Raw genomic sequence first — 13,518 nt, 5'->3', positions numbered from 1 at the left:
ACACTCTCGCACTCATTCTTTTCATCGTCTTTTGTTTCTGCTCACTTTTTTCCCCTCATTTGCTGGCCACTGTCAGTCAAATTCTAGCCACAAAGAATGTTATGAAATCCTGCAGCATTATTTTTGTAAATGGTAAACCTTTTCTTTCTGTCACTTTTATTATAGAACTATTTACACATGCCAACAACTGTGTGTTTATTTCACCTTTTTCTCAAACTCAATAGCCTTTGCTTCACTGGTTTCCACCTTGGTTTGGTTTACCATGTTGTCTGAAAATCAATAGGAGAAAAAGGTGAGATGGCAAGACAGACAAAATTACATGTTTTACATGCCAACTAAATAAATATTAAATGAATATTAAACTAATAAACATTAAAAAACTATTACTACTACATCTTTATGTGAAATGAGTCAAATGACTGTAGAAAATTCGAAAATTCAAACAAATTGAACTGGTATAATAAATGTGGATGAAATTGTAATGATCAATAAAGGAGAGGAACTCAGAGGAATAGAAGAAAAGGACTGTGTAACCAACAGGGACCTTTAACAATATAATTGCAGGATCTACAGGTGGTTCAGTGCTCAAGGACTTATTCAACATGTTTAGTAAAAGGGCTAATTAACATGAAGATGAATGCCCCAAAGTAGCTGGATCAAAGACAGCTGGATGAAGGAGATAGTGATGACAGACACCCTGCAAAAAAAATAAAATAAAAAAAATAAACCTCTAAAAATAGAGAAAAAATATATATCAATGCACTGAAAGTGTGGAAGCTTTTCTGCGATGACAGAATGGCTCCTGGGTGGGGAAAAAAATCAGGTTAATCCACAGTAAATAAGGTAGAGAAAAATGGGAAACATGTTTTTTCTCTGCATATCAAAATAACACAGAAACCCGCAAACAGATTGAACATTTGTGTCTGCCTATTTCACAGATATTGGAAATATAATGGAGGAGGGATTCTTCTATCATGGTGGCGAGGCTAAAATGGGACAAACTTTGAATAGAGAGCACTAAGTGAGATAGAATGTAGGGGGGGGGGAAACTGTGCTGAGTTTCAGAGTTCAAAGAAAAACACTAAATAATGCATGCGGGGCAGAATTGGGCTGCTTTCCACTGATAATAACTCGGCAGCCTTAAAGGAGGCCAGACAGCCTCCATGCGTGTGCGCGTGTGCGCCTATGTGTGTGTCTGTGTGTAAGCATTTAGAAGCACCGCAATTAGAGCCTCCTTCGGTGAACAACTGAGACCTGTTCATAAAGGACTATTGAACTATGGAGACATTGCCTGTTCCACTGCTGCGCTCATGTTGACTATGACAGGTTTTTTTTGTCGATATGTGCCCTGGAATTGGTGGGTACACATTCAAGGAGTACCATTACCACCCTAAATCACCTTGGATAGAGTCTGGCTCATCCGTGGCCCTCGTGTGGACTGGAGCTATTGGAAATTGATATATTTAGCAAAAGTCCTCCAAAATCTATATTTTATAAAGCCCCTAGCAAAAAGTATGGAATCACCTGTCTCGGACGAGCACTCACTCAGACATTTTATCATGTAGAACAAACTCAGATAAAAAGCTTGAAAAAATAATGAATTAGTTCAAAAGTGCAACTCTTTAGCATTTAGAAACACTAAAAGAAATGAATAAAAAACGTGGTGGTGGTCAGTAAATGTTACTTTTATAGAGCAAGTGCAGGGAAATATATATGGAATCACTCCACTCTGAGGAAAAAAATATGGAATCATGAGAAACAAACAAAGAAATAACAATCAAAACACATCTCTAGTCTTTAGTAGCACCACCTCTGGCTTTTATGACAGCTTGCAGTCTCTGAGGCATGGACTTGATGAGTACTCTTCATCAATTTGGTGCCAACTCTTTGATTGCAGTTGCCAGATCATCCTTGCAGGCCAGAGCCTTGCTGTGACACATTTTTTTTTTTCAATTTCCACCACAGGTTTTTGATAGGGTTGAGGTCTGGGCTATTTGCAGGCCATGACATTGACTGGATGAGTCTTTCTCCAATGAACGCTTTAACGGTTTTAGCTCTGTGGCATGATGCATTGTCATCTTGGAAAATGACAAACATATTTACATATTTACAGTTGAAGGGATAAGAAAGCTGTCTAAAATTTCTATGTAAACTCGTGCCTTTATTGAAGATTTAACCACAGCCATCCCCCAAGTGCATTTGCCTGACATGCAGCCCGATATCATCAAGGACTGAGGGAATTTTGATGTTTTCTTCAGGCAGTCATCTTTGTAAATCTCACTGGAACAGCCTGCATTGGACAGTGTGATGATGCTGGAACTTTTGTTTGGTGCTGTTTCAGTGAGAATTACAAAGATGACTGCCTGAAGAAAACATCAAAATTCCCTCAGTCCTTGATGATATGGGGCTGCATGTCAGGCAAATGCACTTGGGGGATGGCTGTGGTTAAATCTTCAATAAATACACAAGTTTACATTGAAATTTTAGACAGCTTTCTTATCCCCTCAATTGAAAATATGTTATGTCATTTTCCAAGATGACAATGCATCATGCCACAGAGCTAAAACTGTTAAAGCAAGGGTCTCCAAACCGGTCCTCGAGGGCCGCTGTGGGTCCTGGTTTTTGTTCATACCGATCAAGCACATACCTTTTAACCAGTGTGGTTTCTACTAAAACAAGCAGCACCAGACTGTAATCAACTGATTACACTTATAAAACACCAGATTGGTGAAAAGGTTCGGTCTTGTTTTGAGTGAAATCCTGTACCCACTGTGGCCCTATGTGGAACAGTTAGGCGACCACTACGTTGAAGCATTCCTTGGAGAAACACTCATCCAGTCAATGCCATTGCCTGCAAATAGCCCAGATCTCAACCCTATTGAAAACCTGTGGTGGAAACTGGAAAAAATTGTCCACAGTAAGGCTCCGACCTGCAAGGATGTTTTGGCAACTGCGATTAAAGAGAGTTGGCACCAAATTGATAAAGAATACTCATCAAGTCCATGCCTCAGAGACTGCAAGCTGTCATAAAAGCCAGAGGTGGTGCTGCTAAATAATAGAGATGTGTTTTGATTAAAGATCGATCGGGTCCGATCACGTCATTTTCAAAGTATCGGAATCGGCCAAAAAATATCGGACATGCCTTTTTTTAATATATATATATATATATATATATTTTTTTTTTTTAAATTAAATCGTTTTGTAATTGTATTTAATGTTACAGACAAAATGTCTTACACTCATACGGAGTCTTTAGTTTTGGCTTAAAGTAGGGCTATCAAATTCATCGCATTAACGGCGGTAATTAATTTTTTTCTAAATTACTCACGTTAAAATATTTAATGCAATTAACGCATGCGCTGCACGACCCACTCACGCATTGTCGCATTCAACCTATAATGGCGCCCTTTTACCTATATATAGAGCTAAAAGGCAGAGTAAAATGAGTAGAGTTAATTTGGCAGCCTTTGGAACCTTTTTTTAATTGGCTAAAGCCTTACAATCCCTCTCTCAACAATTAAAAATATCGTGGGTAGCAATGTGGGGAAGAAAGGTAGTAGTCGATCTTTTTCTTAACACCCTATGTTATTTCCCAATGCAGAGAAGATATATCAATTGGTGCCACTACGCACAGTCATGGTTGCACTTCCTATCATGCATTTGGGCAGAACAGTTAAATGGCTACAGTATCATTTACTGAAAGCTCAACAAATACACTAGATAGCAATATTTAGTCACAATATACAAAGTCACATTTATCCTTTAAGAATTACAAGTCTTTCTATCCGTGGATCCCTCTCACAGAAAGAATGTTAATAATGGAAATGCCATCTTGAGGATTTGTTGTCATAATAAACAAATACAGTACTTTTGTACTGTATGTAAATGTATACATTCGTCCGACTTTTATTCATTTTTTTTCTTAATGCATTGCCAAAATATATATGATCGGGAAAAATTATCGGGAATGATTGGAATTGAATCGGGAGAAAAAAGAAAAAAAAAGCCATTGGATCGGGAAATATGGAGATCAGCAGATACTCAAACTAAAACGATTGGGATCGGATCGGGAGCAAAAAAACATGATCGGAACAACCCTAGTTTTGATTGTTATTTCTTTGTTTCTCATGATTCCATTTTTTTTCCTCAGAATGGAGCGATTCATTCCATATATATTTCCCTGCACTTGCTCTATAAAAGTAACATTTACTGACCACCACAATGTTTTTTATTCATTTCTTTAAGTGTCTCTGAATGCTAAAGAGTTGCACTTTTGAACTAATTCATTATTTTTTCAAGCTTTTTATCCGAGTTTGTTCTACATGATAAAATGTCTGAGTGAGTTCTCATCACAGACTGGTGATTCCATACTTTTTGCTAGGGGTTGTATACTACCCTTTCCTTTATTGTGTTGAACATATAAAGGAAAAAAGATAGCCATTAGTTTGGCATTTTTCATGACATTCTTTAAACAACTATGCTATGCAACTAATTGAAAGGCTAATATAGATAAAAATTGGTACATTCACACAGAAGCTTTTACTGAAATCCAGGAAATTTGCGTTATTAAATATTGAAAAATTAATGTGTGTTTGTGAAAAAAATGCAATACATCAGAATAATTATACTGCTTAAACCAATAACACTTGTTGTAAAAACTTAACTAAACTTTTGTGTCATAGATGACATAATAGAAGACACCAAGTTATTCTAAATAGTTTTTCTTCTGGATATGGTTCGACACTGGCCTTTCACTGTACCTCATACGGAGTGGTCCAGCCAAGATTACTACATTCTCTCTGGCACCATCCAGTGTTATGCATGAGATTCTGCAAATTTCACTCAGACAAGCAGTTGTTGCATGAAGTTGAAACCTTAACTGCAACATATTTTCCTTTGCAGAAAATGTTGAGCTCTTTCACATTTTTCCATCAACACATCCAAATTAAGTTCTAGGTCCGTTTCGTCATCAAAATGATAATAAAATTAGTGCAGCGTCCTAGGCGCAGAAGTACACATGTTGTGGTGCATTTGGTCACAACTTACCTATTAGGTTTTCAATGTTGAGACTGATGTTGCGGCATTTAAAGTCTGGGTCTGCTCCGTTCCTATGGAGCACAATCTGAGAAACACACTCGTCTATTAACTTGTAGTACTGAGGCCTGAGGGAAAGAGTGACAGATTGACAAAGCAATGATTATGCGACATAAGGAGAAGGCAAGAAATATGGAGCAACAGAAAAGAGTTTGCGCATGATTCTGCTGTCTCTCATGACAATAATGGCGATTTATGGTTTTCATAAACCCAGTCTTGTCTCGAATACCCACAAATAATGGCCAATAACGAAATAAGGACTAGTGTTGGAAGGAACATGTCAAAACATTTTGTTTATGTCTTTAACTCAGATTCGTAGTGTGCGACAAAATGACAGTTTCACTTTATTGTGTTACCGTCTGAGTGGGGGGGGGGGGGGGGTGCGTGCACGTGGAGACAAAAGCATCACAGTGTCTCATCAACTTGGCTTCACAAACACTCAAGCTTGGAAGAGTCTTATTCTTTGTCCCTATTACATGCAGCCATATGGTATTTATTTTGTCTGCCTACCCTGCCTATCTTTCTTAGTCACTATGGCTTTTGCAGGAAATGTTGTCCACTCCATCATCATACTTTACACCGTGTGTGTATGTGAGTATTCTGCAAGACTAAAGATTTTACCGTGGAGCGAGAGAGACACCTAGTGCAATTTCAGAAAACTGAAGTTGGAAACAGAAATAAATCCATAATATGACATCTGTCTCTACATTGCTCCCAAAGGGTCTGTCTTGCAATACACTTCCACTCCACCTGAACTCTGTTTTCATCAGTGTAATTAAAAAGTTGTATATTTGCCACCAACAAACACTAGAGCCTGAGGGCGGCCCTGAGCCTGTCACAGTCCACCTGTGTTAGCCACCTGGATGGAAAGATTTCAATCGCAGAATTTAATTGCCTGTGTTGGTAATTAACAACGCAACACCCTTAGATAAACGCAAGAACAGAGTTCATATGAAAATGTGACCACCTGCCAAATTTTGTGTCTATGTAATTTTAGGTACTGCTAAACTGTGCAATTTTTCATTAGGAGGAAATGGAGCATATTCACAAATGCATCACATAGCTTAATATACGTATGTAAATAAACACCTGATGTGTCAAGAATTATCTCTTGCTTTTCTTCTACTTTTCACAGCAAAGGCTTTGGAAGAAATGGGGAGAGACATTAGCATTTTGCTGGAGATAAGGGTTGATGGGCATGCTCTACTAATAAAATGGAACAGGCATGTAATTTCATAATTTGGACGGCCGTACAAGAAAACAAACAGTAAATTGATGGGAAGGATGAGGACGGGAATGAGCAAGAGGTAGCGTGAGATGGAGCGTGAAACAGTGTAAGAGATATTGGGCATACAAAAAATTGTATTTGTATGTGTATTTTGTTGTTGTTTTGTGTAACTCAACAGGACTGCGAAACTGGCAATCACTAAGTAGCATATCAAAGAAGACCATGGTTGGACATTGTCTTTGCCAATAACTGTAAATATACAGTGTGTATGAACGATGTCGCATGTGTGACTGAGTCGTACGAGGGTCGTTAAATCAATCTTTTAACTATTAATCAAGAACTACTTTAACAATCAATCATTGACTAACATACAGTGGGGCAAATAAGTATTTAGTCAACCACCAATTGTGCAAGTTCTCCTACTTGAAAAGATTAGAGAGGCATGTAATTGTTAACATGGGAAAACCTCAAACATGACAGAATGTGGAAAAAGAAAAACAGAAAATACCATTGTTTGATTTTTAAAGAATTTATTTCCAAATTAGAGTGGAAAATAAGTCTCTGGTCACCTACAAACAAGCACGATTTCTGGCTGTCAAAGAGGTCTAACTTCTTGTAACAAGATAGGTATAACGAGGCTCCACTAGCGACCTGTTTAAACTCATTATCGGTATAAAAGACACCTGTCCACAAGCTCAGTCAGTCACACTCCAAACTCCACTATGGCCAAGACCAAAGAGCTGTCGAAGGACCCCAGAGGCAAAATTGTAGATCTGCACCAGGCTGGGAAGACTGAATCTGTAATAGGTAAAACGCTTGGTGTAAAGAAATCAACTGTGGGCGCAATTATCAGAAAATGGAAGATATACAAAACCACTGATAAACTCCCTCGATCTGGGGCTCCATGCAAGATCTCACCCCGTGGCGTCAAAATGATAACAAGAACGGTGAGCAAAAATCCCAGATCCACACGGGGGGACCTAGTGAATGACCTACAGAAAGCTGGGACCACAGTAACAAAGGCTACTATCAGTAACGCAATAAGCAGGGACTCAAGACAGGGACTCAAATCCTGCACTGCCAGACGTGTCCCCGTGCTGAAGCCAGTACACGTCCAGGCCCGTCTGCGGTTCGCTAGAGAGCATTTGGATGATCCAGAAGAGGACTGGGAGAATGTGTTATGGTCAAATGAAACGAAAATACAACTTTCTGGTAGAAACACAGGTTCTCATGTTTGGAGGAGAAAGAATACTGAATAAGAACACCACACCCACTGTGAAGCATGGGGGTGGAAACATCATGCTTTGGAGCTGTTTTTCTTCAAAGGGACCAGGACTATAAGGAAAGAAAGAATTGGGCCATGTATCGAGAGATTTTGAGTGAAAATCTCCTTCCATCAGCAAGGGCATTGAAGATGAGACGTGGCTGGGTGTTTCAGCATTACAATGATTCCAAACACACAGTCAGGGCAACAAAGGAGTGGCTTCGTAAGAAGCATTTCAAGGTCCTGGAGTGGCCTAGCCAGTCTCCAGATCTCAACCCCATAGAAAATCTGTGGAGGGAGTTGAAAGTATGTGTTGCCCAACGGCAGCCCCAAAACATCACCGCTCTAGAGGATGTTTGCATGGAGGAATGGGCCAAAATACCAGGAACAGTGTGTAAAAAAGCTTGTGAAGAGTTACTGAAAATGTTTGGCCTCCATTATTGCCAACAAAGGGTACATAATAAAGTATTGAGATGAACTTTTGGTATTGTCGAAATACTTATTTTCCACCATGATTTGCAAATAAATTCTTTAAAAATCAAACAATGTGATTTTCTACGTTTTTCCACATTCTGTCTCTCTTGGTTATGTATGTATGTATGTATGTATGTATGGACGGATGGACGGACGGATGGATTTAATGTATTCCGTAAAATAATCATTTGCAGCCATGGTATGAATAACCTGCCTGAACTAGCCTCAGAAGTGTTCATCCAACTCTTAGAATGATTGTCAATATTCAAGAAGTAGTTTAGTTTGTAAAATACACGGAGAATAGCATCATTCTTTCTAATGTGACATTGCTTTAATGTTTTTATATTTGGTTGCATTTAATCATGAATACTAAATAAACAATGTTTTGGTTAATGAGCAATATTTGGGGGAATATTTATATGATGTATGGATTGGATTATATAGATGAAATTGATATACTATATAGATGACTTTTGACTCGTATGATCTATGAATTTAATGTCATTAATTGTACTACCTCTTGCCTGCAGGAGTATTCTGATTTAAGAGTAATTTTTTTTCATGTAAAAACATCCAAATTATAGAACCAGAAGTATTTACAAAATATTACACACTTTAATTCCAAGGTAAATGTAGTGGTAGTGTTACCATTTTGACTAATTTGAGAGAAAAACAACTATGCGCTAATGTGTTTTTTTTTTTTTTTTTTTTTTTAGTTAGACCCACTTGGTTGGGAGCTCCAGAAATTATGATCACTCAGTTCTGCCTTGACTTTTGTGTTTATGTAGTCGCTAAAACACAAGGATGGTAGCTCAATACCATAACACACAATATTCAAAGTTTCATAGCAGACCTTGTGTCATGTCCAATACTTTATCGAGAAATAGTAGAGCTGTGCAAAAAAAAAAAAAAAAAAAAAAAAACAGCATTGCTGCCTCAAGGGAAAAGTAAAACAGAATAACAGTTTTGAAATGCCAACGTGTCCTCTTGTGCAACTGTGAATAATGAGAGACAATGATAAAATGAACTGTGATGCATGTGTAAACTACCTGGCCAGATAATCATTGCGGATCAGCAGGAGGTGTTGCATCAGGGACAAGAAGTTGTTTTCAGCTTTGGAGTCCTTTACTGTGTTGGCTAAAATGTCAAATACTTCCCTCACATCAGTAAAACAACTTCAGTTAAAGGCCAAACTTTCACAAATACACAACAAAATCAATGTACATTTCAATTGATTTGCAACAAATGTTCCATGAAAGGTAATGCACAAGCCTTCGTCCTATCTGTCACAATGAGAATTGTATAGTTGTATACACTATTTGTGGTTCTCTGCGTGGTGTGTGGAACGCAAATTATACAGGAAAAGTCACATTTGCCCTTGAAGGAATTTATCAATTCCAAGTAATACTAAAAAAAAAACAAAAAAAAAAACATTTAAATATAAAATATGCATTCAGCAGAATGGATTGAGAATATATTTCGAGCATTTGAGACATCTGGTGGTTAAATCTTTAACTGCAGGTTGCAACAAAAGGCATTTATATCTCTCAGAAAATGCTGAGAAAATTTGCCAATGCCTATTCAAAAAGATTCTCAATAACTCAGAATTAGAAGATATGATTTGCAGGCGTGATACGAGACACTTTACTTTTCAGAACAGTACCGTATTTGAAATTATTCAATAAGCAAGGGAAGTTTTGAGTAATAATTGGAGTAATTTTGTATTAACACGTGCAAATAAGCAAGTTTTGGGGTCAATGTCTTGTTCTACTTAATACATAGAGGCAATGACAAAGCTGACTACAGACAAGAAGTTTGCCCAGCTGCATGACTAATGTATGCCTGAAAGACGCCAAAAGCAAATTTCTTTTGTTAGCTAGATCAGTATTAGGACCTGACACTTTTTTCCACGAGAAAGGATATTCCATCTCAATACGGATGTCATCGAGGCGAGCCTTCAGATCATCTGAGTCGTCTTCGGCCTGTTCGTCGAAGACGCTGAGTTGCACCCTCAGCTCATCATTTTCTATTGTCCGAACCTCCTGTAAAGACATCAAAAATGGTATTTTGTTTCAAGATTTGTTTTAATAATAATATAATATAATATAATATAATAATAAATACATATTTTGTTTGGGGTAGCATGAATAGGGCCAGGTTCTGCAAAGATGAATGTTTAAAGTTCAATAATTATCTACTACACCTTGAGGCAGTCCCTGAGTCCTAATCTGAGAAGCTCAGAGCGAATATGGATCCTGAAGTCGAGCTCCTCTCCCCGACTGATTAATGCATTGATTAGCTGCATGCAGCCACCCTAAAAAGACATAACAGGGTTAGATAAAGTGCTGATAACCAGTTCCAAATCACAGTCAGCAGAGCAGTGTCTCGAATTGCTAGAGATTGAGCAACAGTGTGAGGTGTACCTTCAATGCAATGTTGTGACTGTTCATGCCAGCCAGAAGAGGCTGAAACCTCTCAATGTCCCGTTTCTCTGCCTCCTCTGTGATGGCCTCTAGAACACGTTCATGACTGCAAAATAGTGAGCAAACAGCATTTTTTATCATAACGTGTATCTTTGGTGTGTTACAGTTAGAGATGTTACTCTATACAAACAATTTTGAATTCCACTTTTTTCACAGAAATTTTTTCACCACACATGCAATCCTCTTACAGATTCTCCTGGTGTTCCAATATAGAGATGGCAGAAAGCAGTTTGACAGCATCCACCATCATATGAGGCACCCTCGGGTTGATGGCTCTGACCAGCAGAGGAATTCCCTCATCTGTGTCCAGCATGGATTTTAAGCCATACTAGAAAGATGGAGCAAAGCCAGGGATAGCAAAACTTAGATGGATTTTGATATTATGAGACAATCTTACAGTCACACTTAGTTTGTTACAGTCACACTTAGTTTGTAGCAGAATAACAGAGTTCAGTATTTGCAGAGCTCTCGCTCATTTAAATCTACTATTGGGTAAATATTTGCTTTAGTCGTTGGAATCACCAAACCCTCTAGTGCAGTACTTCTCAAATAGTGGGGCGCGCCCCCCCAGGGGGGCGCAGAGCAATGCCAGGGGTGGCGCATGTGACCTCGGGGAACATGCTTTTTTTTTGTTTTTTTTTCTTTTTTTTGCCATACTAGAATGAAGTGCACTTGCGCATCCACTCAGTGGGTGGCAGTGGCGCTCTCATTTTTAAAGTGCGCGCAGTATTTTTGAAGTAAGCAAGAGCACACAGACGAGCGATATGAAGAGCTTTGCGCCGTTTTCGAAAGCTGTTTTCCGGCCGGACTCACGCAGCGACCCACTGTCTTCTCCGGTTCTCACATGTCCGCCCGAGACGTGCCATTTTCGGCTTGGGATCGTCACGACGACCGCCGTCACCCACGGTTCTCCCTCGGCCGCCGAGAATGCGCTTTTTTCGGGCCGTTTGCCTTTTGGCTTTGACATTTAATACAGTGGTAGGTGAGGAAAGACCACTGTTTACTGTGTCTGAAAATGATTATAGCGGACAGCCGGAAGCCAAATAAATTAAGACGCCACTTAAAGACATTAGACCCCAATCTCATTGATACGCCGCTTGGTTGTTTTTCAGCGAAAACGTGCCGAATATTGCCAATAATCGTCCCGCTTTGTCAGTGTTATATAAGTAAACCAGTGAGCACTGTTAGCATGCTCAGTGGAAAATAACCCCACGCTATTGCAAACTGGAGGTGATACTGTGAGCGGCGAGCAGCGAAAATAAAAACTGTCTTTTTGTCCGAAGACACTCTTTTTCCCTTCTATTCGGTTTTGTTTTTTGGGTCAAATTTTTTGGTATATTGTCCTCATGAGTTAATGTTTCTAATCAATTTGAATTTGTTATTATTTACTTATTTTATTTTTCAATATCAAATGTTAAAAATGTACCTTGAGTATTTTTACAGTTTGGATGTGACTTTTTTTTTTTTTTTTTTAATTCAGGCAAATTGATGTGCGTTAAGTCTTTTCTGTTACAAACAAAAACAATGTTGATAAAGTTATACTTTATATGTTGATCTCTTATTTTCTGTAACAGAAAAAAATGACAATGTGAGGCAGAGGCGTACTTATAATAGTAATATTATAGACAAATGATACTATTTACAGTGGCGGTAGAGTTTGGGGGGGGCGCGAAACATTTAAGTCTTCCTCGGGGGGGGGGGGCGTAACAGAAAATAATTGAGAAGCACTGCTCTAGTGGAAGTGGAAGTTCAAGAGCTAGGAGAGTAGCTTGTCACCTCTATCAATATTTTGGCAAGTGCAACCTTTAATTATGTATAAGCAATTTAGTTCAATTTTAAACACAAAAAATTGCACTGCATCAAAGATCTAATATTTTTAAGGATGAAATATAATAGTCTTACCTTGTTGTTCATAAAGGCTTTGAGACAGCGTATGATCTCGTGTTGACATTTAACTCCCATCATTCTAGGAGGGTGACAAATATGAAAAATTAATAATAAATAATAAAATTATTAATTTCCATATAAACTGGGTTCACCTCACTTTAACCCCTGAAAATATAATAGTCATTTTCGCTGGCGTACCATCAGAGTGCTATGTTCATGGGCTAGTAAATTGCATTACTCCCATGAAGTCCAAGTTTTCAATAGAAAAATACTAGCGCGATACAAATTATTATGCAGATAACTTTGTGCTTTAAGTCCCACTGTCATTTCAGAGGTACTTTATTGAATTAGATAGACTGGACTTCACTGAGCAACAATCTGTAGTCGTTTTGTCTGCAAAACAAACCAAAGTAGCAGTTTTAATCGCTGTTGACCACAAACGCAACGCTAAATGTGGGTAGATTTCCGCATCAATTGCCCAAAAATGTACAATGTTAATGATGATGTGTGTGCAACATATGTGGTTATGCAACATACATCAACACAAGTTGTAGGAATCCTTAATAAATACTGTATATGGGTAGATCATTTAGACCTGGTCATTTCATTAGTAACTCGCAAAATAAATAGCTACCGAGTTTTCTAGGCTCCCCACGTTGTCAAGGTAGATTGTGGGCGGCTGTCTCCTTAAAAAGTAGATCTTGGAGCAAAAAAAAATAGCGAGCAACCCTGTTCTAAGCATATTACTTTTTAATCTGTATCAAACCTATGATTAATAAGTGCTGTTAAGCAAAATTGCTTCAACACAAACACAGTAAATGTATTTTTAATTTTCATAACGTCTCCATTTTTTTCCTGAAGCGCAGAAAAAATTGCACACTCCGTTGTTTGTGTATCTTACGGGTACTCGTCTTTCTCTTCTTGCAGTCTTCTGAGCAGATTTAACAGAAGAGCCAGGCCTTCATCTCCAAAATTCTGCACCCAACTGCAAGACAGGAGGGCACTTTATTGGCACTATGTATTTTTGTATTTTCGTTGGTGTTTTTTTCAGGCATGAAAATGGGTCAGAGGTTAAAAAGGTGAGAAAT

At 38.3% G+C, this 13,518-nt stretch overlaps 1 protein-coding gene across 1 annotated transcript in view; it reads right to left on the bottom strand.

Moving 5' to 3' along the window:
• Positions 1–13,518, bottom strand: part of LOC130924156 (protein diaphanous homolog 1-like) — a 75,636-nt gene that overhangs the window by 16,168 nt on the left and 45,950 nt on the right. The window contains 9 exon segments of the mRNA XM_057850536.1: positions 205–269; positions 5,047–5,162; positions 9,110–9,226; positions 9,984–10,102; positions 10,264–10,374; positions 10,484–10,589; positions 10,732–10,871; positions 12,446–12,509; positions 13,332–13,415. Coding sequence (XP_057706519.1) covers positions 205–269; positions 5,047–5,162; positions 9,110–9,226; positions 9,984–10,102; positions 10,264–10,374; positions 10,484–10,589; positions 10,732–10,871; positions 12,446–12,509; positions 13,332–13,415 — 922 coding nt within the window.

This window comes from Corythoichthys intestinalis, chromosome 11, assembly GCF_030265065.1.
Source record: "Corythoichthys intestinalis isolate RoL2023-P3 chromosome 11, ASM3026506v1, whole genome shotgun sequence".
NCBI lineage: Eukaryota > Metazoa > Chordata > Actinopteri > Syngnathiformes > Syngnathidae > Corythoichthys > Corythoichthys intestinalis.
The sequence above is the reverse complement of the archived record's forward strand: the minus strand, read 5'-3'. Positions and strand labels throughout refer to the sequence as shown.